Source organism: Tenrec ecaudatus, chromosome 7 (genome assembly GCF_050624435.1).
Source record: "Tenrec ecaudatus isolate mTenEca1 chromosome 7, mTenEca1.hap1, whole genome shotgun sequence".
Classification (NCBI taxonomy): domain Eukaryota; kingdom Metazoa; phylum Chordata; class Mammalia; order Afrosoricida; family Tenrecidae; genus Tenrec; species Tenrec ecaudatus.
The window spans coordinates 36,446,867-36,471,842 of record NC_134536.1 but is presented as its reverse complement, the minus strand read 5'-3'; the positions used below and the strand labels follow the sequence as shown (position 1 = coordinate 36,471,842).

The 24,976-nt window shown below is 42.4% G+C and overlaps 1 protein-coding gene and 3 non-coding genes across 4 annotated transcripts; all 4 read left to right on the top strand.

Moving 5' to 3' along the window:
* The first annotated feature begins 11,740 nt into the window (after positions 1-11,740).
* RPS12 (ribosomal protein S12) lies at positions 11,741-14,331 on the top strand. Its single transcript, XM_075554527.1, has 6 exons — positions 11,741-11,759; positions 11,863-11,913; positions 12,324-12,440; positions 13,389-13,491; positions 13,865-13,966; positions 14,239-14,331. Exons 2-6 carry the CDS (start codon positions 11,900-11,902, stop codon positions 14,299-14,301), a joined length of 399 nt encoding a protein of 132 aa, XP_075410642.1. The 5' UTR covers positions 11,741-11,759; positions 11,863-11,899; the 3' UTR covers positions 14,302-14,331.
* On the top strand, positions 12,661-12,732 carry LOC142454011 (small nucleolar RNA SNORD101). The gene has a single exon (XR_012785550.1). It is a non-coding gene; the product is annotated as a small nucleolar RNA SNORD101 (small nucleolar RNA).
* Positions 13,715-13,790, top strand: LOC142454139 (small nucleolar RNA SNORD100). Its single transcript, XR_012785660.1, has one exon. It is a non-coding gene; the product is annotated as a small nucleolar RNA SNORD100 (small nucleolar RNA).
* Positions 14,026-14,158, top strand: LOC142454110 (small nucleolar RNA SNORA33). Its single transcript, XR_012785634.1, has one exon. It is a non-coding gene; the product is annotated as a small nucleolar RNA SNORA33 (small nucleolar RNA).
* Positions 14,332-24,976: the final 10,645 nt, after the last annotated feature.

Sequence of the window (24,976 nt, the reverse complement as noted above, 5' to 3'; positions counted from 1 at the left end):
TCCCACTTGAGCCCCTGATATCAGTTCCCCATTTCTTCCCCTCCCTCCCCTGCCCACTCTCCCTCATGAACCCTTGATAAGTTATAGATTAGTATTTTCATATCTTACATTGCCCAAATCGATTCTTGAGACTTCTCTACATTTAGGTGGGATACAGGCAAAGTCATATTTTGGCTCAAATCTTGTTTCCATTTTCTCCAGCTTTGTGTTAGGTTGGGATCTCTAGGGAAAGCAAAACTAGTGACAGTGGAATGTTATTTGTAGAGGAAAAAAAGATTTACATTGAGAAAAGGCTCTCACAGTTGTACAAGAAGAGTCCAGTCCCTGTGGAAGCTGATGCACAGGATACAGTTTGATGAAACAGCAGGGAGCCACCGGTTGTGGATGCAGAAGTCAATGAACTCAACGTTGGCAGAATGAATCCACTGTCAGTAGTCAGCTGATGGCTCATGGGACTGGTAGGCGAGACAACAGGAGAGCAAGGAGTCAAATGCAGGATCTAGCTCCAGCATTTGGCAAAGAGCCAAAGAGGTCCTGACTTTGCTTGGTCTCTCTCTTATGCAAAAGACCACAATACCAAGGAGTTGTCCTGAGGCTGAGACCTGACTGAGAGGCTGGGTTCAGTCCCTAGCAGGATATCACCCAGGAGATCTAGTTCACATAGACTCTCAGCAACTCCTGCATTAACCTAAATTTGCATGTGAACAATAGATGGTTGTTCCACAGTCTGCCCCTGACCTTGTTTTGCCTGATGATATTGAGCGTCTCCATCGTGTATTCCCACAGAGACATAGTCAATTTGATTCCTGTGTATTTTATCTGGTGAGGCCTTCCTATATAATCAGTCACCATTTATGTTGTTGGAAAATTGCATTTGCAAGGAAGAAGTCATTGGTCTTTAAACTTTCAATCATGTGGTCTCCAACTTAATTTCTATCACTAATGGCATATTTTCCAACTACGGATCCTTCCTTTGTTTCTGCCTTTCAAATTCCAATCACCAGTATTTATGGGTGCATCTCGATTGCATGCTTGACCAATTTCAAGCCAAAGAAGTAGCCTCAAAACTGAACCCATGACCACTTTAATGGGTTCCCAGGGTCCCAGGGCTTCCACAAACACACAAAGGTTCCAGGCTATAAATTTTTATGGGAAAAGTTCAAATTCTTTGCGCAGTTGGTGGATTTGAACTGCTGACCTTGCAGTTAACAATGCAATGCCTAGTCCAAAGCATCTAGTTCCTTGAAAGTTTATAAAGTTCTTTAATTTTTTTCATCATTAGCTTTAGTTATTGGTACATAAATTTGAATAGTAGTTTTATTAATTTTGCTTCCTTGTAGGCATGTAAATATGATAGTATAATGGACAGTATTGTATTTTAAGATATATGTTGAATTGGTCTTTCTGATGATGAATGCAACAACATTCCTCCTCAATTTGTCATTCCAGGAATAATAAATTATATGACTGTTAAATTCAAAATGATCAGTTTTGTCTAGGATATCAATTTTTATTCATTCTAATCCATTGTTTATCACTTCTATTTTCCTGGAGTCACAGTCCACATGCATGGAGGTTTGCAGCCATTTCCTCTTGTTTGTACTGAGGCCCCATCAGCATATGAAAGTTCCAGAAGTTTTGCTCCAACCATGTCATTAATGTCGACTATTTTGTGTGGCAGCTCTTCCCCAGGGATATTTTAAGTGCCTTCCAACCTAAGGGGCTAATGTCCTCACACTGTGTGAGACAGGTTCTGCTGCTGTTTCAAGGGGGTTAGTGGATAATCCCTCAGAAGTGCCTAGCCTCTTCTTCCTTCCTTTGACTCTTGTTTTCAGTCTGGAAGCTCCATTGAGACCCTCAGTGACTGTTGGTATTTAAAATATGGGTGTGATATCTTCCAGTGTCACAATATGCAGGCCACCATAGTACTACAAACTGATGTATGCAGAGGCCACTACTGCAGAGTAAACCAGCTAAAGAAGAAACTATATGTTAAGAAGTTAGCATATTGAAGTGAGCCTAGGAGGAGGGACCCCAATGGGTCTTTAGATCCTGGGAAATATCTGAATGAATGATGTTAAAAGGGATTATTTGGTAATTCAGTGCATTCATGAACTGCACCAATTCAGTGCAGGACTACAAGATTTAAGCCTGAGGACACTGTGTGCGAGAAGCATGCAGAGGCAGCGCCAAGAACCCTGGACAGACCGTGGAACCCTGAGACACGCCACTGCCCTCACGGAGACCTGGAGCTGCTTTTCAAAGACGACTGTTATCTCAATGCTAGAGATTTGGGGAAAGCAGGCAGCAAGAGAGAGCGACCTTCCCAAGTGAAGATGCGTTGGTCTATGCGTTTCTGCTGCCTACTCCTGGACCTCCCATCGTGAATTATGTGACCCTCCCAGGTGGGCGCTATTTTGGCAACTTTCAGTCTTCATGTATTTGCTCAACAAAATACGTGCCAGGTATACAGGGGACACAAAATGACCAAGTCTCCCAGATTGTACCATTGGAAGCTCACCGTCAGTGGGTCATGAGGCCCACACAGTCTTAGCGGACAGTAGTACGGCAGCATGGACTACTTTAGATGGAGCTGGGGCCTGATGAGACCCTGCTAGAGGGCATGATCAGCTGTCTTTGACGAGCTGCCCTGCCACGGGATCGCCAAGAATTCATTATGGAAAACATTCGAGCAGCAGCTCCCTTCAGCAGTGGCGCTGTAGACGCTGCTGGCGACCCGAGCAACAGCACCGGGACTTAGCGCTACAGGTTTTCGCAGTTTTGAGACAGAGATCATGGTTCAGTCCAACATGGGGGAGACCGTGCTGGAATTTCCGGAGCTGGATTCAAAGCCTAGAAATGCTTTGTGAAGCCAAGTGTTCCTGACAGAAAGTCATCTTCTGCTATTCCCAACATTCCCTAGATGAAGAGATGTGCAGTCACATGGCCCTAGATTGGATCATGAAGAAGTAGCATGAGTATGAAATCCTCTCAAGAGCTTTGAATGGCCTTGAGGGAGTTGGAGGAAGCCAGCAAGCCAGGTCAAGAACAACAGCTTTACAAAGAAAAGAGAAATCCTGAGCTTTGCCCTGACATACCCCTGCAGTGACCCCTGCATGTCCTCGTCCAGTGACGTCCTGGTCTTGCTGAGCCTCACCGCCTTATGAAAGAGACTTAGTAAGGCTTCAGGTGCGCCAAGGATGACAGAGGCTGGACTCTAAGATCAGGAGCTCATGGAAGGAGATTCTCTGAGGTGTTAGCATTTATAGCTACGACCTGAAGGCTGTACTAACAATTCTTTCCTCAGCTCTCATTCACTCTCTGAGCTGTAGGCCACCTGATGAGATTTTCCCATCACACTCAGTAGTTGCACCTCAAGTTTAAAGGTTAGAGACAAGATTGTTTGAAAATTATTTTCCAGGATTGACTTCAACCTACAACACGGCTGACATATGAGGAGTAATCCCCCCCCCCAAAAAAAAACAACAATGCTCCTTTGTTTTTATTTATGTGAGGGGAATAGTGCATTTGGAGTTTGTTCTACCAGGTCAGACTGTTAATCAAGGTTTCTATTTAGAGTTTATGAAAAGACTGTGTAACAGTGTGTGACAAAAAAGGCCTGATTTGTGGCAGACGGAGGACTGGTTTCGGCACCATGACAATGAACTTGCTCATGCAGCCATCTCAATGCATCAGTTTTTGGCAAAAAACAGCACACGCACCTGACTCACCTGACCTTGCTCCATGTGACTTCTTTCTGTTTCCTAAAATGAAGAGGAACATGAAAGGACAGCAATTTGAAGACATTGAAGAGGTGAAGGCAAAAACAAGGGAGGTGCTGTCAGACATCCAAACATGAGTTTGAAAAATGTTTCCAAGAATGGAATCACAGCTTTGACAAATGTATTATGTGTAATGGAGAATATTTTAAGGTGATAAAGTTTTGTAAAAAAATTTAAACACATAGCACTGAAAAAAACCCAAAAACTTCCTTTTGTTGAGGGATACCCCCTTGAATACCTTGCTAGACTACTTATGTGTATATTTCAAAGAATGGACCAGTGCATCACGTCCCATAACGAGCGCAGTCAGGAATAAGGGAGGACGCTTGACAGCCATTTGAACAATACTTGGAATAGAAACACACATTTAGAAGACAAACTTCAGGATATTTGATCAATATTTGTGAGCAATATGCAAACTTTATAATCTGCTGGTGTAAGAGTGTCTCCAATTACTGACCTCAACTTAGTGTACTGTCTCTCGTCTTTGCTAATGCCAAAGGATGAGCCTTGTTGGTAGTTGTTGCCATTGAGTTGGCTCCGACTGGTCGTGACAACAGAAGTAAGCACTGCTTGGTTCTGCACCGGCCTCACAATGGTTGCTTGAGCCTCCTGTTGCAGTGGCAACCTTAATTCATCTCCGTGAGGGTCTTACACTTTCTCCCGGACCTTCTACCGTACTACGCATGATGTCCTACTCCAGGAGATGCTCTCTTGTGACTGAGAGCAGCGTTAGGAACAAAGACAGAGAATAAGCTTATTTCTGCCAGCGCAGAACAGAAGGGAACAGTGGGGATTGCTATCTCCACCTGCTTCAACTCTGCAGTGACAATCAAGCCAGTTACAGACCCTAACCTAGATGACGACAGCCAGACTTTGCAGCGATCACAGGAAACAATTCGCTGGTATTGCGGTGACCACAGCACCCCAATGTGTCCAAAGCAGCAGATTTCACAGGAAACAATTGGTATCTACATTTCTCCAGCAATCATCAGACAACCATCTGCTGAGGTCTCATGCTCCATATCTATCTAACTGGCCTGGCTGCCTCCTTCCTGAGTGAGAACATCCCTACTGGTTAAGCTGAAAAGGCATTTTTTACTGCAAGGGAGAGAGCTGTGATATTTTAGATTTTTAACAAACCAAATCTTAAATTATGCTATATTACTAGTGCTCTGATTAATAGCAGGCTAACACTTTCACCTGCTCGAACGAGCTGTTATCGTTAGGTGCCACTGACTCAGTTCTGACTCTGAGGTCCCATGTTAAGGTGACCAGATTTCAACATTGGTAAAGCCGGACACTATTGACTGGGATGGGGGAGGGGTTCTTGATGAAAAATTTGGTCTATATGGAGCAACAAAAATTTTCATAGAACACAAAAATAGTATTGTAATAATATTTTTAATTTCAGCATAAGTACAATTTACAAATATAGTACATTAAAATTATGTATAGTATTATTTTATTCTTTGGCATATTTCTCATTTGAGTGAATTTTTTTAGTAGATTGTTGTCATTGTTTAAAAAGGTCATGAAATTTTTCACAAGAATTTGTTAAATTATATTTCACACATAAAATGGCTTTCAAAGTCTCAACACTTAATTGTGATTTTTCTGATGTCCACACTTTATTTACCATAGAAAAAAACGCATTAAGTCACAGCATTACTTCCTAGTAAGGACAGAGCGCAGTCCACAATTTCTAGTGCATTATTGTATGGAACATGGTTTGTTTCAAAATGATGAAATATTTCTAACCATTTGTTCTCTATTGTGATTTTTGCTGAGACCCAAGACTTAACCTTTTCCTTATCAATATATATATTTAAAATAATGATACCTCATTAAAAAGATCATTTTCAGAAATATTACCAAATGGAAAATTTTGAGTAATATGATCGAATGATTTTTGCACATCATTCAAAGTAAGTTCTTGTTTTAATGTAACCCAATAAAAATGTTGAATATCATTGCAATGTACCATCCACTGTTCTAAAAAATCTACGCAGTTACTATAGAACTTTTTAACGTGATTCATGGTATCTGCATGATTTATTGCACCTTGTTCTTCTAGCTGGCTTATACTATTACGGTTAACGGAAGAAAAATATTTTCTAACTGCTCTGGACACTGAAATTTTAAATTATTAACTTCATTTGCTACTTTGATTACCGAAATTTTGTCACCTTCAATAAGTTTTATAGCATTTTGAAAAAGAGCTGCTTGATTGTGTACAAACTCTAGCCAAATTTTTTAAGATTCTTTTTCAAAATCTCTTCTAAAATTCTAGGACATTTATCCTTGATAGAAAGTAGGATATCAAAGGATTGTATATTTTCAAAATTCTTTCAACAGCTGGCAAAAGAGCTAACCAGCGTGTTTTACTGTATCCAAGTATTTTCTGATATTCGACTTCCGCAGTTTCAAAAAATTCCTTGAGCATTTCAATGCGCACAGAGTATATAGAGAAATATATATTTTCCACATCTACGGGCAACAAATCAGCAGCTGTTCGAATGGCGTTATGTATTATGTAGATTCCCTTCCCGTTCTCCCGCTGTTCCCTAGCTTGTCGTGCATCCTTTCCAAAAATCGGGACTTTTTTGTAACACTGTGGGACGGAGGACAAATTGTTAAAAATCGGGACTGTCCCACCAAAAGCGGGACATCTGGTCACCTTAAAGTATAAAGAAAATGTTTTCAAAATGATGATGGCAACAAATGTACAAATGTGCTTGACATAATGATGGATGAATATATGGATTGTGATAAGAGCTGTAGGAACACCCCCAAAAATTACTATTTAAAAAAGAAGAAATCTATGACTGTTAACTGTAAAATGTTAAATAAAAAAACTCCCTGCCATCCAGTCGAGTCTGAGTCAGTGACCCTGTGCAACACAGCCTGGCCCTCTCCAGCATTAACTGCGAAGTCACTCCCTGTAAAAAACCAACCATGCCACCAGCCACACTGTCATTAAGTCAATTCTGATTCAGAGCATCCCACATGGAGTTGATGAGAGCAGACTAGACATCATTTTTCTCCCACAAAGCAACTTGGGGGTTTGAACTGCTGATCGTGTGGCTGGTTAGTAGCCCAAGACCAAACCCACAGTGCCCACCAGGAAAAAAACAAAACAAAAAAACTTCATAAACCTTGTAATCCACCAAGCAGTGTTTCTTATTTAAATGTTAATATTTAACTCCGAACTTATTAAATTTGAAATTTCTGTGTAATGTTTTGTATAAAAAGGCAAGGTTAGGGTAAAAACTTGGTGGTCGAGAATGGCTTAATCCATTTTGTTATTTCTTATGGGAAAAGTTGATCCAGAACTCGACTGCATCACACTTCAACACTCCTAGAACAGATTAGCATTGAGGTCCGGGGTTCGAGTGTATTGGCTTCCTCTTCCACACATGCCTGCTTTATTAAGGGTTCCCAGTGGGACACTCTTTATTCTGGGAACTTCACTGAAAGCATGCCATGTTCCCACTAGATGACTGATACTGAGTAAAAAAGGATGCTGGGAATATAGTTCACAAGGGTGAGATGTAAAATAGCTTAAGGATTTCATTGGGAGAGAGAAGATCTGATTCTTGGAAATTCTCTGAGCTCTCATCTCTTGAGGAAAACACTTTCACCTCTGTTTCTGGTCTAAGTCTCTACTTTTGCTCCCTATCCTGGTTGCAGTACCACCTGGGAAATATCCAAACCAACCAAATTCACTGCCATGCGCAACAGCGACCCTACAGGATAGAGCAGAACTACCTCTGTGGGGAGCAAGGACCTCATCTTCCTCCTGTGCATAAACTGGTGGTTCCCAATGGCGAGCTTGTGGTTAGCAATCCACCACCAAGATGCCAAAAGGCACTAAATCACCCTCCCTCACCCCACTACACACATAGATACGGTGTTTGGTAACTAAGTATTAGGTTTTCCATTTACATTTCCCAAATATTTACCATATAGACTCGAATATAAGCCAACCCGAGTATATGCCGAGGTACCTAATTATTACCTGGGAAACCAGAAAAACCGATTGACCCCAGTATAAGCCCAGGGTGGAAAGTGCAGAAGCTATTGGTGAGTTTCAATAATCAAAACAAATGAAAATAAAATTACTAAAAATTGAGACATCAGTAGGGTAATGTATTTAAATATTTATTTTAAATTAAAAACATAAATAAAAGAACAAGTCATTTAACATTAATAAACCAGTACAGTAAGTGGAAAATAGGTTCAACAAAACCTATTTTGAGCTCAATCAGCAACCAAGCTAAAATGTAGAGTTAAAATCCTTCAAAACTGGATTCCTCATCATCATCCGTATCCCAATGCAGAGCTTCAGCTGGTGTGAGGTCATCATAGACGCTGTCCTCACTGAGATCGCCGTCATCACCATCACTGCTGTCATTTTCATACAAAGCACAGTCTTCACTGCCATCCATAGCATTACTAATACTACATTTATGGTAGGCACGTCACACCATGTCTTCTGGAATGTCTTCCCATGCATATCGAACCCACTTTGCTATTAACTCTATGTCAGGCTTCATGAGATTTCCTCCTTTTGTTAGTCGGGCTTGACCAGATGACATCCATTCATGCCACTGACCCGTGTATAAGCCGAACCCCCGTTTTTCAGCACATTATACACGAGTATATATGGTAAGTTCCTTGTCTTCCCCACTACTTTCTCATGATGAGGTTTATGGGGGAAAAACAATCTACTAGCATACTTAGCATATTGACACGAATACACTTGATATGCGCTGTGATAAAATACTGTCTTACACATTATTTTTTAAAAGAACAAATATGCTCCCTCCTCATGAGGCACATGGCAGGGATGGGAGCTGCAGACCTGTGTGGTGAAGAAACCAGATGGTGTCCAACTTTCATAGAGGACAGCTTCTGGGGTCTTGGGGCCTTATTTTCAGACAGCCAGCTATTTGGATGAGATATCACCTAAACTGACATGGAAGAAGCAAACCAACATCCATGATCCAAGGATTGCAAATTATATAATCCTAATCCCAAGGGAGGAATGATAGCAAAATTTAAATTGTGAGATTCTGGTGTGTAGAGGGCTGTAGATGACCGCCGAAGCCCAAAATACATTTGCAGGATCTACACAGGGAATAAGCCTCCAGTAATTCCCCTTGAACCATAATTGTCGGGTAAGAATAACCTGGTTAGCAGACAGAGTGCTGGAGAGATGATTATAGATTAAAATGATAAATCTGACTTGAGCAGCTGAAACCTTGTACTTGATCTCCCTTCAGATACACTTAGTGTTTGATCTGGTTTTTAATATTTTCGGTGTATGTGCTTTTCATATTGGTGTCTTATCCATTGTATTTTGTCATTGTTGGTGCCTTCTTGACTCTGTTATGTGTTTTTCTGTTTTGTGGCATATGAGACCCAGGAAAGGTGAATCTAGATTCCTGGGGGTGTGGCAGGGGAGGTGGAAGGCAGGGGAGGGGGGATGGAGGTGGGGAGTTGATAAAGTTCCAGAAGGAAGAAAATGCTCTGAAACTGACCATGGTAGTGATTGTACAACACAGCTTGATGTGATTGAACTGTGGAATGGTTTATGTTTAGATTAGCTCCTAAAACAGTGGTTTGGAAAAAAATAAAATAAAGCAAAAGACTAAAGGGGGCGGGGAATTGAAATTAAAAAAGCACAAATATGCTTAAGACAACTTCAAAAAAGCCCCAAGGAGGCATCCAGGATTGTGTCTTTCTCTCCTCTAGGCAAGGCACTCTGTTCCCATCCTCACTTGTTCTGAATCTTACTGCCTTCTTTTGAGTCCATTTCAAATCTGCCAATGTAAACTTCTTTCTTCTCCGCATTGTCTTCCCATGCTAACTAAGATACTTGCCACTTGGCACCTCCTGGTGGTCTTTCAGGCATCCCAATCTTTAACTGAAATCTTAATCCTAACCAGTTTCCCAAACAGAAGGGATATGCTTACATGCTCTCATTTTTATAAACCCTGTGTTTGTTCTTTTATTTATTAATTATGCAAACGCTTAACAAGCATATTTTTTAATTAAGTGAGCAACCTTAAGGGATGAATTACAGATGGAAAACCGGTTTGATACTTCAAATAAAATGTAGTATCTGAAAAAGCTATAAACGAACTATATGTGTGCATTATTATAGAACCCTGGTGGTGTAGTGGTTAGGCTTTGATCTGTGATCTGCATGGTCAGCAGTTCAAAACCACCAGCAACCTGGAGCGAGACTGGGCTTTCTATTCCCATAAACAGTCTCAGAAACCCACAGGGGTTTGCTATGACAGCAGTGACTCCATGGTGTGTGTGTGTGTGTGTGCGCGCATTATTAAATTTCAGTATACCTCTATCTTAGTCAACTCTTTCCATTCTGGTACTTTCTGTCACATTGCTCACTTTTTGTTGTTATCCTTTGCTTCCTAGTACTTCTGCCCCTGACTCCCTGCGCCAGCTGATACCAAGTGCTTACTAATTGTTGACTAGTTTGACAGTTTGCCGGGAAGGAAGTTTTTAAAAAGTTGAGACAGTATGGGTTATATTCAGCTGTTTCATAAATTTGCTGTGAAATCAGTGCACAATTCAAAATATTGCTTCTGGAGAAGGTGGGACTGGGGTTCTATGATTCCATTCACAAATCCTGCAAGTCTGGGTGACTAATTATTGCCAGAGTTCTCAAAAACTATAGTTTTTTTTTTAACAGAAGTCCTATGAGTTCCACGTCCAATGCCTATTGCAGGTGTTTAAAATTCCCTTCATAAATTTTGGTTTGCATAAGATGACGAATTCAGAGCATGATCTAAAACAAAGAAACGAAAGTTTACAGCCATCGAACTGACCCTTAACAAACAGATTAGAACGGCTCACTCGGGTTTCCCACGCTGCACAGCTTTAAAAGAACAGAAATCAGCTTTCTCTCCCGGAAGTGTCAACTGCTGCTGGTTAACCGACTCCTAGAGACCTTAACTTCCAGGCCCGGGTGGAATACTAAGAAAGAATCTCCGAAAGAATCTCCATCTCCCGGAGTGACTGGGGGGGTCTCAAACTGCCGACCTTGCTGTTGGCAGTCCAGCGCGCCTCCGCCACACCGCCTCCAGCTCCAAGCCACGATTACCCGACCTGGTGCACAGTGCTTGTTACTAACCAACAGGTTGGCTGCTATTGGAAGGAAGCGGTTAGAAACCGCTTTTTTCCCTGCAGGGAAAGGACCGGACGATCGGCTTCCGTAAATATGACCCAAAGCAAACCTCTGGGAAAAGGCAATCCCGACTCACAGTAACCGTACGGAACCCGGGAAGCCCCTTGGGAAGTTGTTTGGCACCCTAGCGTCTCCACGTGGCGAAGCCCACTCCCGGACACACGGAGCGCAGTTTAAAAACGCGGAATCCAGAGCCAGACAGGAAGCTCGTCCCCGGGAAAGCAGTTTGTGAAGTTCTGAGGATGGAAAAGCTGAATGGCAGTGAGCTGGCTCTTATTTCACACGCGCGCGTTACGGCCACTCGCAGAATGAACTGTTAACGCACGCTCGGTGACTATGAGGGGCGTCCGCAAAGACTGGCCGCCCGAGAGCTCTGGGAGGGACAGGCCATGCGGACGCGGTAGGGTAACAGGGAAAAGAATGGGGCTAGGAGGACGCAGACTCCCGACCCTCTTCGGCCCCCGTAGCTCAGCTCCGTGGACCCGCGCAGGCCCCGCCTCCGGGCGGAGACGGCGGCGCGCGGCTGTCTGCGGAGCGCCTGTGGCGCCGGCCGAGACGGAAGAGTCGCAGTACCTTCGCTTCCGAGTCGGGGCAATCCGGAAGCAGAACCTCCGGAGCCCGGCATCGCGAGAGCCACCCCTTCCGTAGGACCGTGTGCACATGCGCGCAGGGGTCCTGAGGGCCTTAAATACCGTCATGCGCGCCCGCACGCTCTCTTTCCCTGTCCCCGCCGAGCTGTGCGGAGGCGGAGGCTCCGGGTGAGTGAGACGCGGGTGGGGGCACCTTCGTAGCGCGGGTGGCATCTTGTGCCCGGGTGTGAGCAGGGGGTGTTTAACCGGCGTCTTAATTTTTGCCTTGCAGTGTGTTCAAGATTCGGTCCCACCCGTAACCTACCGCCATGGCCGAGGAAGGGTGAGTGCGAGAGTGTGGGCGGGGTGCTTTGGCCCACTTAGGCGACACCTCCTCTTTAGTACCCTAAAGCCCCTAGCCTGCTGCCAGTGGAGTCGATTCCGACTCACCGAGCCGATAGGACAACTGCCCTTTTTCGTCTACGACACCTGGGTTTCATGGTGGAGAGCCTCTTCCCCGTAAAGCACCCCGTTGTTTCGAATCACACGCCTTCAGATGGCAGCTCGGTGCTTAACTCTCCGCCCATCAGACTTTGCAAAGCACTAGATTAACAAGTGAACCAGGCCTGTTTGGGTCGAGTTGACTCCGACTCAGCGATGTTGTAGGACAGGAATACAGACGGCTTCTCAGGCCGCATAACCCAGCCGGGGCACTTCGTTTTGAAAATGCTAACCGATTTGACTTGATTTCAGCATTGCTGCTGGAGGTGTAATGGACGTTAACACTGCATTACAAGAGGTGCTGAAGACCGCCCTCATCCACGATGGCCTGGCACGTGGAATCCGCGAAGCTGCCAAAGCCTTAGACAAGTACGTATATGCCTTTCAATACGTGTGTTGCAATCGGAACAGATGCTTACTAATGGACCAAAAGGAAGCAATGAAATAGATGCGTTCGGCGCACAAGAAGTGATAATAGCCCGTCCTACAGGCAGCCTAGAAAGGTATGGGACTTGAGGCCTACCTAATGTTCTAATTTCGATTCCGTTTGGAATCGTAGATAGCACCCATTTGGCGTGTGAACTACAGTGTTTGAATGATGATTTGTGTTGTCGGATACCCCTTCACTCTCTCTGAGTGAGACAAATAGAGTCTGACAAACCTGTAGTGAGATTGAGACAGTAAAAGTTATATCCAGTGAAGAGACTTTGCAAGCACCTGTGAAATTTGATAGAAACTGGAAAAGATTTGGGAATGTTTAGTCAAGTTCTCTAGCCTGGTTACATTGGCGAAACAATTGCATGCCTTTAGTTAGTAGTTGAGCAGATTCTAAGTGTCAAACAGTTTTCACACCAGTTGAAGGTATGTCAGTTCAGTTTGGTGTAGACTGGCAGTTGAATCCAGTGGAAACAGCACTCTCTTGTTGGATCTACACCAGCAGGTCCTTGGACCAGTTATACCTGGCAATGCTGCACAAAGTTAAAAATCGATGTCTGAGCCAGTAACAGGTAACAACTCTTTATTTGCTAGCTCATGCTTCACATAATCCGTGGTTTTGTGTGTATAGGAAGTTGATGTGCAAAAGGCATGTTCAGCCTGTTCATTCCATATAAACCTAAGCTGTGAGAAAGATCGTTTCTGTAGAAATATGTGTTCTGTGGCTGTTAGTCAGAATGCAGTTTTCTGCGCATTGTTGATAGGCCCTGACTGCTGCTTGTGTTTTGCCAGTGTAGCCAGTGCAAAGATAACTTGGAAGGATTATAGGGCCATGGGGTTATTAGTTAGGCCTGGGTATTGAACGAGCATTTTGCATTTCAGGCGCCAAGCTCATCTTTGTGTGCTTGCATCCAACTGTGATGAGCCGATGTATGTCAAGCTGGTGGAGGCCCTATGTGCTGAACACCAGATCAACCTCATTAAGGTAAGAAGCTCCTGTAATTTAACAGTTTGCAGAAGCATTTAAAATATCGGGGCCAACTCAGGCTTGACATGCAAGAATTAATGCCGTCTACATTTTGTTCTTAAATGTATGCTGCTGTAAGGAAATACTGCTCGTGTCTAAAACTAAATATTTCATAGGAACTAAAAAGGAATTTCATAGGAACTAGAAAAAGGGATAGAGTAGGTATGAGCGACCGTGGTATGCTGTAAATGATGACAACTGGCTCCCTCTACTGAATCTAGTGAGGAAATTGCCATGTCACCAATTCTGACTACAGCCACCTTGGAGTAGGGTTATTTATTGTTCGCTTTTGCCGCCTTGTTAATACAGTGATGTTTGATTCCTCCGATAGGTTGATGACAACAAGAAACTAGGAGAGTGGGTGGGCCTCTGCAAAATTGATAGAGAAGGAAAACCCCGGAAAGTGGTTGGTTGCAGTTGTGTGGTTGTTAAGGTAAGTTGAGTTAAGGTGAATTAAGATGTGTTGGATTTTTGTAAAGTCTTAAACATTGGAAGCCAGCCATTGATTCTGCTAACGTGTATGTGTTTGTGCAGAAATTTAGAAAAGCCGGCAATAGCAGTAAAGCCATGTTACGAGCCTTAAGGATAATTGAGATCCTTAAGGTCCCTGAAAGTGGCTACATTAATTTTTGAGACTAAAATAACTGGTTGACACTATCAAAGTCTACATTGTTCTAAGCAATCTTTTTGTTTCTGTTTTTAAAGGACTATGGCAAAGAATCTCAAGCCAAGGATGTTATTGAAGAATACTTTAAATGCAAAAAATGAGCAAATAAAACTTGGCTAATTGTTGTCCTGGTTCTAATTGTTCTGATTTTTTAAGTGTTATTTTCCATTTTAATTGTCTATAGGGACTCTTAAAGCAGGGCACACATCACACCATTGAAGGTGCAATAGGATCCCATCTCCATCAAAGCTACATACAGCAGAGGCCTTCATTTACTGCTTTAAAGCAAACTTGCCTTCAGTAAACCTGTGGGTGTAATGAAGGAGGGGGAAGTTTTGGAAAAGGGTAACAATGAAGGCAGAGGGAGGGAAGGTTTTCCTGGTGTTTTGGCAGTGGAATAGGTTTCTGTTAATGAATAGAAAAGCTAGTAAATCAAGTTAAATGATTACTGTTGTGCCTGAGTCCCCCCTCCACATCACTTAAACATATCACCTGGTTTACTTACCAGCCATTTTCTAGAGGAAAACTACCCTTTTCTAAAAACTATAGTAGAGACCACCTATAAGGTGGGTGGGTACTAAAGAGAAAGATGAGGTTTCTACTTTAGTTAAACCAGCTTCTGAAACCCGCCAGGGCAATTCTAACATCTATACTATGGATTCTATAGGGAAGCTATGCTTTTTAATGAATTCTATACGTGTTAGGCTGAGCCTAGCAAAATCAATATGGAGGGTTGGGCATAGTCCATTATAACAAAAAATAGAGAAGTTTGGTGTGGAAGTAAAGGTCATTGTGAAGCCATGAACTGGGATAGGAGAGATAAAGCATTTGTATAAGCAGTATCCTTGAGTTAAAAAGACCAGTAAGATTAACTCATTAAGATGTAGAAAAACCTCAGCGACCAATAAGGCCTCTTGGGGTGCTACAATTAAGTCTTGATGGGGAGCATAGGTAGCAAGCATTTCCTTTTATGTATGATTTCAGTAAGGGATTTATGTGTTCAGGTGCTATGTATAAAAGAAAGGGTATCAGTAACTGGTAGGGGCTTGGGGTAATGGGGAGGTTTTATACATGTATCCTGTTTCATGTACATAACTTGTGAAAGCTATGACCACAGTCCACTGTACCAGTCTACCCTTACAAGCACATTTTTTTAAGTTCTAGTCTTAACCTTGTTAAAAGATATCAATGAGAAGCTATTTTTTAAATGCGTATTGGCTTAAACTTCATGTAGCATACCATAATGAATTGTACAGTTATCAATTTCTGAGGATTTTCTTCCATTGTCACTCATCTGGCTAACTTTCTTGTAACTGAAATGGGTTGATAATGCTTGCTCACTACATTCGGTCCATCAAAACATCAGTAACAGCCCTTTCCTGGCTTCTCACCATAAGCACCAACCTTTCCTTGGTCTTTGCCACGCCCTTTCCTCAGTTCTTTGCCTCTGCCTACCCCTTTCATCGTACCAGTAGTCCTGCTTGTGTGTTGTCTGCGACAGGTGCCCACTGCTTGGCATTAACCCTCTCGATTGCTGTGATTCTCAAATGTAAGTATTTTTTGCTTTTTTATATCCGCTGTAGAGTAGTTCTAAACCACCAGCAGCTTTGCAGCAGAAGAGTTTGGTCTCAAACCCAGCGGCAGCTCTACCTTGTCAGAATTAACTGGAAGTGAGTTGGTTTGGAGACTGATAGGGTGTGCACTGCAGCTCCCCATGAATGAGTCTTGCAGTGCAGTTTTGCCACCAGCCTTGTACTTCGTCTGTTGTGTTCCTACTGAGTTGCCAAGCTCCACACCTCAGGTGTCCTGCCTCTGCCTTGTTTTGGTGCAGCCTTCATGGAGCGTCACAGGTGGCTGCAACAGCAATGATCGCGTTTGTATTGATGACTATGTCTGTTGGCTCTTTCCACTTGTGCCAGAAGGGTTTTACTTTTTCTTAGCTGACATTTTTCTCTAAAACTCAGCTCACGTGTCGCTTAAGTCTGTTGTAGCATGTCTAGATTTGTCTAGGTCTGGTTCGCAACTTTCCTAATGCCATGACCCTTTGATACAGTTCCTCATGTTGTGAGCCCCCACCATAAGATTTTCATTGCAACTTCATAACTAATTTTGCTGCTGTTAGGAATGGGGAGACCTGCAGGTTGAGAACCGCTGATCTAGGTATTCACGAAGGAGCCGTACCCAAGCTGAAGGTGTCAGCTGAGGGACAGGTTTTCATTGGGGGAAATAGTTCTGTAAGATGACTTCCTGCCTGTCCTCAAACTTAATTAGGCACTCCTTGTACTCACATGGGAGAAGTTGGAGCTAAACCCTTGATGCTGCTGTCTTGCTCATGGTCATACTTCTGCACAGGCTGCAGAGCCTCCAAGCCAAGTACTCTTTTCATTTGATCTTAGTGCTCTTTTTTTTTCCTTCATGACTTGACTGCATTTTAGTGTGATTAAGATTGATTAATCCTTGAGATTGTTTAAGAAGCCCTGTGAGTACAGTGGTTAAAGATATCTGCAGCCTGTTCACCTAAAGGTTGGCCATTAAGCCCACCCACCAAGATGTGGGAAGTTGGGGCAATTTGCCCCTCCTATGCAATGAGTTAGAATCAGCAGTGGTTCTCAACCTGTGGGTTGCCACCCCTCTGGGGGTTTAATTACCCTTTCACAGGGGTCGCCTGATAACAGTAGCAAAATTATGGTTAGGAAGTAGCAACACTGTTCTGATTAGGGGCTCACCACAACATGAACTATATTTTAAGTTGTATAATTATCTTCACCCTCCTTGAAGTGTGTTTCCCCTATTAACAAAGTCACTCCTCCCTTAGGTTTCCAATTTCAGCTCTCAAGTTGCTGCTGTCAATTGGATCCCACATAGATTTTAAAGAGCTCAATGTTCAAGGTAGACATTTTTACCAGTTAAGCAAAACTTGTTGGGTTTTAAGAAGTCTTCACGGGATACTTGTTAAGTGTTAACAGCTCAGGGAGTCATGTTGCCTGAATGGCTCCAGAATATTTGGATTCCAGGAAATTTGAAATTATAATCTTGAGATTCTGTTCTTGAAATTCTGTTTAAAAATCTATAGTTATTGATGACACCTTTCCATAATGGTAGCTGGGCACCAACTAGTTCTGGTCTCGTGGGAAAGGAGATAGAGTTCATAAAAGCAAATAGCCACACATCCGTTTATTCATTTTCCTGCCTTCCCTTCCTCTGTTGCTCTGTTGAGTAATGACCAAGTACTGTGTGTGCTTCACTACTAGGACCGCACGTACGGTTCAAGACACTAGGAATTCTTTAGATGTCCTGAACACATCTGAAGGATAAGTAACTGGGATATCCCACGAAACCATGGCCCTGCACACCAGAGAAGAACCAAATCCCACAGAATGTGCCTAAGTAGCCTCAGCAGCTGCTGCTTTTTGTAGTTGTAAATATTTGTATCACAACTTTGCAATTCACCTTTTTACAGGTCTACCACTTAACAGCTGTGCAACCCTGCCTTTAACCAGTGGGGTTTTGCTATCACTACCACCTGCCTCTGGCAGTCAGCAGTAAACTTGCCTGTTTGTCTTCTTATATTATTGATACATCCTTTTGTGATTAGCTTATTTAAATAAGTTTTCAAGTTCTGTCCTTATTGTGTTTATAATGATTTATTGCTGAGTTAGTTGTGTGTTAAGCGTATGTCACATTTTGTTTAACCATTCACCCATTGATAGGCAATTAGGTTGCTTCTCCACTTTTTAGCTATTACTAGTGCTGCATGAGTTTTAAGAGGGACTTAAGGACTAGTATTTGACTTAGGGACTTCTGTTGGACTGGGCTGGGATGCTTTCTTGATTTATGATTACTTATTGATCTAAAGCTCTAATATACATGAGTGTCAACCCAGCCTAACACAACTGTTCTGTACATTTCTGAGGCTCAGAAGCAGATTGCCTCTTCTTTCTCTGGTGAAACTTAGTGGATTCCATCTGAGCTTTCAGCAGTTCAGTACTTCACTCACTGCGCTGCCACTCACTGCCATTGAATTGATGCCAACACATAGTGATCCTATAGGACAGAGTGGAACTGCCCCTCTGAGTCGAAACTCCTGACCTTGCAGACTGAAGCCCAAGCATAACCACTACACCACCAGGAGACGGAGCTTCTACTTTTTTCTTCCTTTGAGATGAAAGTGCTTGTAAACATAGCCTTGGAAGATAAACAAGCGGCCATCTAGCTCAGAAGCAACAAAGTCCACATGGAAGAAACACACCAGCCTGTGTGATCATGTGGTCCCGAAGGGATCAGTTATCAGGCATCAAAGAACAAAAAAATCATCATTGGGTGCACGCCTCCATGATACGATCGCTGAGGACAAACGGGTGCATAAACAAATGTGGAGAAGAAAGCTGATGGTGCCTAGCTAGCAAAAGAGATAGTGTCTGGGGTCTTAACGGCTTGAAGGTAAACAGTGCCCATCTAGCTCAGAAGCAACAAAGCCCACTTGGAAGAAGCACACCAGCCTGTGTGATCACGAGGTGTCTAAGGGATCAGGTATAAGGCATCAGAAAAAAAAATCTCATCATAGTGAATGAAGGGGGTGGAGGGGAGTGCAGAGTGGAGACCCAAATCCCCTTTGTTGGCCACTGGAGATCTTGCAGAAGGGTCTAGGGGAGGAGATGAGTCAGTCAGGGTGTGATGTAGCACCAGTGAAGAATATAGCTTTCCTCCAGTTCCTAAATGCTTCCTCCCCCACCAACTATCATGATCTGATTTCTACCTTGCAAGTCTGGATAGACCAGAGGATGTACACTGGTGCAGATGGGAGCTGGAGGCACAGGGAATCCAGGGCGGATGATAACCTTCAGGGTCGGGTATGAGGGGCAATACTGGGAGGGTAGAGGGTGAGTGGGTTGGAAAGGGGGAACCGATGAGAAGGATCTACATGTGACCTCCCTGGGGGACGGGCAACAGAAAAGGGGGTGAAGGGAGATGTCAGACAGGGCAAGATATGACAATAATTTATAAATTATCAAGGATTCATGAGGGAGAGGGAGGGGAAAAAAAGACGATGCAAAGGGCTTAAGTGGAGAGCAAATGCTTTGAAAATGAAGGCAAAGAATGTACAGATGTGCTTTATACAATTGATGTATGTATGGATTGTGATAAGAGTTGTATGAGTCCCTAATATGTTTAAAAAACATTTCAAAAATGATAGCGCATACAATTTTTTTAAATGCCTTTAATGTATTCCATATAAGAAGGAAGAGTGATTACTTGGCTGGTGGGAAACAGATTGGATGAAGCAGGTTGGTGGCTCTGGAGGAGATGGGCGAGACGGTGGCTGTGGAGGCATGCCTTCACCCAGATGTCCTCAGAAAGCTCTACCAGCCAAAAAGGAATCTGCCTCCACCACCGAGCTCCAGCAAACATGATTTTGTGGTGGGAACAAGGAGGTACCCCAGAGAGCTTCAGAGAACCAGTTGGGTTGAGAAGCTTGATTTTCCCTGCTGGTGGCTAGTTGTTCAGGGGGTGCTGAGGTTTAAAAAAGGAACCACCAGCCACTTCTCTGCACAACGGTGAGACTAATACTATAGAGAATGACAGCTTCAGGAACTCACAGGGGCAGTCTACCCTGTCCTATGGGATTGCTAGAATTCATTTTTTCATGAAACATCACTTAAAGGTCACCCTACATAGTTTTTTGCTTCATATTTACTGACTAATCTTCACTGTATTTATAATTTGGTTTCCAAGGACTTGGAAGCAAGTATGTTGAGTAAGAGCCAAAGAAGTGTTTTGATAGAAACACTGTTCAGATCAAGTCTCCTCGCGTGAATGAACTTCCCGGTGTAATAAGGCATGGACAAGTGGAGACGCTGGGAACCGGCTGGCACCTTGTCAGCCTGTGAGGGTCTGCTGTCCCAGAGAGATCCGATGACAAAGCAGGCAAGCTATAAAACCTACCTAGCCTCAGTTGAGAACATCTTCAGTTAAGATAACTCACTCACTGACTGCAAAGTATAAGGGCTAAAGAACTGGCAATACTTTTGACTGGAAGAGTACAATGGTTAAAACAGCATATTTACATACAGTAATGGGGTCTATAACACCATAAAAACTGCTGAGAACATCTTTAGTGTTATGCGTTTGCTTTGTTTAAAATAATATTTTATTGACATACTTTATTCATTCCACCAAATCCCTTCCAGTCCCACACAGTTGTTTTTCAATCCCATTGGATGCATTAGTTTTTTTGTGTGAATAGTTTTATTAGGGGCTCATACAACTCTTATCACAATCATACATACATCAATTGGGTAAAGGACATCTGTACATTCATTGCCTTCATAAAAAAATGAGGGGATCTGGTGCCAAGGGCTTAAGTTTTTTCAAGTAGCATTCCAAATACCTGCAGGATCACATTTTTTTAAACAAAAAATATCGGTGAGTAGGAGGCAAGAAGGAAGATACGAAGGTTAATTGAAGGAAGAATTCACGTATTTATGGTTAGTACTGGAAAGATGATGTATAAATTTTTTTGTTTTTTTGAATAAAATTTGTCTTTAATAGAGAAAATTGCTTTGTAGTAAGAAACCATATATTTTTAGTGAAATGAAATAAAGGTACAACTGATTTTTACGGTTAATTTTAGGTACAATAAATAGTGAATTTATATACATGCCTAATAAAAAATTAATGTTTGTGTAAAAAGATTGAAATCAGAACTGGCCAGCAGAGGGCGGTATAAGGCCAGTGCCAAGGGAGAGCCTTAAGAGCAAACCAGAAGAGATGAAAAGCTCTGACTAGTGCCTCACAGAACAAGAATTTTCCCCACCCTTGGAAGATTTGGGGAAGTCTAGTTGTAACGTAGGACGTACGTCATTCTTGGTAAAGTAGAGGGCCAGTGAAAATGAGGACGACCCTGGACGATGGTTTAACCCAGTGGCTGCAACACTGGGCTCACACGTAACAATTGGGAGGCTGGTGCAGGATCAGTGGTGGTTTGTTTTGTTGCATGTAGGGTAAATCAGAACCAAGTCCATGGCATCTAACAACAAGAAGAAAATACTGACAGCTCAGAACCCAACAGGGCAGGTCTATTTCCATTCCACTTGGATCCACTGAATCCCAGTGAGTCTGTGTTTGGGAGTTGTGGGATAAAGATGGCAGGAGAATTCTTGGGCCTTAGTTTCCTGGTGCTGGTTGCATTTGCTTTTCCACAAATGGTATCATCATTGAGTTCATACAAGTTTCGAGTAATAATAAAAGTAAATCATGGTAACACCTGAAATGACTTGGCTAGTATTGCTGTAAACCACTTAGAATGAAAAACATGAAATGTTAAAAGACATTGGGCTATCCTCATTGGCACATGAATTAATTTCTGCTAAGAAGAGCTTTTAAATAGCTTAATGAAGTTTTAGAAACAAAATGGCTGTCTTATTAGTAATAGCAATTGGAATTCAGTAAGTCATTGATGGATATTGATTTTTGTTGTATGTATATTGCTAATTTTTCTAAGAAGCAATATACTGTTATGAAATAGAAACTTGAAATTATAAAACGTCTTGAGAGTTGATTTTCTATGGATGTCTATAGGAAACCCTTATACTGAAGGAACAATCCATAGTTCCCTGCCCCCACACCTTCTCCTTGTCTTAATTCAGGGAATTGGGTGTATCTCATTACAAAATCCATCGCTTGTCTGTCAGTTTTTTACACTGTGGTGGCCTGGTTATTGATGGCATGCCGGAAGCGATGTCACTGATATTTCAAATACCAGGAGGGTCACCCAAAGTGAACAGGTTTCACCAGTGTTACTTAAGTAAGAACAGACACCAAAGAAGGAATAGTCCGATTTTAAGGTATTTGCCATTGAAAATCTCATGTATAACATCAAATACCGAAAACCCCCAAAATAGCAGCAGAACACTTTCATATATAACACCTGAAAAAGCCTGTCAAGGTGGAAGGCACTCAAAAACTATGACTGAGGAGGAGCTAGCTTCTCAAAGTAGAGGTAACTATGATGCGGATGGAATAAAGTTTGTGGTATCTTCATTTGCTGATGGGTTATTAGGTGCAGCTAAATCAGTTCCAACTCATAGCAACCCTGTGTACAAGAGAAGCAAGCATCGCTCATCCCGCATGTTCTCACAGCCGTTGTTATGTTTGAGCCTGTTGTTACAGCCACGGTGTCAGTCCTTGTCAACAGTCTTCCCCTAAGTATGATGTCTTTTTCTAGAGGCTCGTCTCTCCTGAAAACATGTTCAAAGTATGTGTGGTGATACCTCACCATCTTTGCTTGTAAGGAGCATTCTGGCTGTATGTGCGGTTGAGGTGACTCAAAATTAGAACAAACAGCTGTAAACATCTATTAAGTGGAACTTGGAATGTACAAAGTATGAATCTAGGAAAATTGGCAGTCATCAAAAATGAGATGGAACACATAAAGATCTCCATTGTAGGCAATAATGAGATGAGATGGACTGGTAGCAACCATTTTGAATCAGAGAAGCCTAAGGTTTCAAATTCAAGAGGAAAGGTATTCATAATCAAAAGGGACATTTCAAAAGCTATCTTGAAGTATAATGCTCTCTGTGACATAAACATACAAGGAAACCTAGTGAATGTAAGTATTCCTCAGATTTACGTATCTGTCACTAAAGCTAGTGATGAAGAAATTGAAGAATCCTACCAACTTCTTCAGTTTGATATTGGTCAAATATGAATAATGATAATTATAGGCAATTGGAATGCAAAAGTTAGAAACAAAGAGGAAGGAACAGTAGTTGAAAAAATATGGCCTGGGTGATGATAGAAATGTAACGAGATCACACTATAGATTTTGCAGACTGACAACTTTCATCACCGTACCTTTTGCAGCAGCACAGAAGATAACTATATGTGCGGACTTCCCCAGCTGTAACGCACAGACATCAAATCAACTACCTCCCTGGGAAGAGATGATGGAGAAGCTCGATCTCATTGGCCTAAACAAGGGAAAGAACTGACTGAAACAGACCTTCGATTGTTCACCTGTAAATTCAAGTTGAAGTTGAACAAAATTAAAAGAACTCCATGAGAGAGAGCCAAGATAAAGGACCTTGAGTGTATAACACCTGAATTTCAAGAACATCGCAAGAACAGATTTGACTCATTGAAACACGACAGAAACCTGAATGAGCTGTTGGATGACATCAGGAATGTTATCCACGAAGAATGTGCAAGATCATTAGAAAGAAATAATAAAAAGATGTCAGAAGAGGCTCTGAAACTTGCTCTTGATTGTAGAGTAGGTAAAACAAATGTAAAAAATAAAATGATGAAGTCAAAGAGTTGAACAGAAAATCTCACAGGGCAGCTTGTAAAGACAAAGTATTGTAATGAAATGTGCAAAGATCTGGTATTAGAAAACTCAAACAACACTATGCTCAGCATATCTTAAACGGAAAGGACTGAAGAAAAAAAAATTCAAGCCTTAAGTTGAAACATTGAAAGATCCTATGGACAAAATATAGAATTATGCAGGAAATGCCAAAAGAAGAGGGAAATAATACATGGAGCCACTGTACCAAAAAAGAACCGGTCAATAATCAACCATTTCAGAGGGAGCATATGATCAAGCACTGATGCACTGAAGGAAGAAGTCTAAGCGGCACTGAACCGAAATCAAGGCTCCAGAAACGGATGAGATAGATACCAATTGAAAAGTTTCAACAGGCAGATGATCCACTGGAAGTACTCACTCAGCCACGCCAAGAAATGTGGAAGACAGCTACCTGGCCAAGCAGCTGGAAAAGATCCATATTTGTGCCCCTTCCAAAGTAAGGTGACTGTGATAGGTTTATTGTGCCAACTAGGCTCCCATAAGAACATGTGGGTGGAGTTTATTCAGGAGGGAGATAAGATAAATGGCTTCCCAAGGCCGCCCCTCCTCCTCTCTCTTTCTCCCCCCCCCCCTCTTTTCTCCTGATGATGCACCTCAACTGTGTGCCGAGCTATTGTGGGCTGAGCCAACTGTGGATCCTGTCACTTTGACCTGCTTCACTACTCTTCTTGAATCCATCAGACTGCTTCACTCCACTCCCGTGCTACTGGCTTCTGTTACGCCTCAATTTCTCACTGTACTACTCATATATATATCAAAACGGCACATATATACTGTATACATATACACATATATTTACGTATTCATAAGTGTCCTGGTTTTGTTTCTCTATAGAGAACCCTGCCTAACACAGTGACCCAACTGAATGTGCAAACTATGGAAGATCATTAATGTCACATGCAAGTGAAATGTTGCTCTTGATTATTCAACAGTGCTTACAGCAATACATTGATAGAGAGCTAATGTCAGGTAGATTGTGGCTGAAAGCAAGGGATACCAGAAAGATGTTTACTTGTGCTTTATTGACTATGCACAGGCACTCAGTTGTGTGGGTCACAGCAAACTCTGGATAGCCCAGAGAAGAATGGGAATTCCAGAACCTTTAATTGTGTTCATGTGGAAGCTGGACCTGGATCAAGAGGCAGTGGTTTGAAGAGACCCAGGGGATGCTGCATGGCATAAAATCAGCAAAGGTGTGCGGCAGGGTTGCATTTTATCACCCTACTTATTCAATCTGTATTCTGAGCAGATAATCTGAGAAAATGGACTACATGAAGAAGAATGTGACTTCAGAATTGGAGGAAGGCTTACTAACAACCTGTGATTGGCACATGACACCACATTGCTTGCTTGGAAGTGAGGAGGACTTGAGAACTTGCTGATGAACATTGAGGATTGCAAACTTT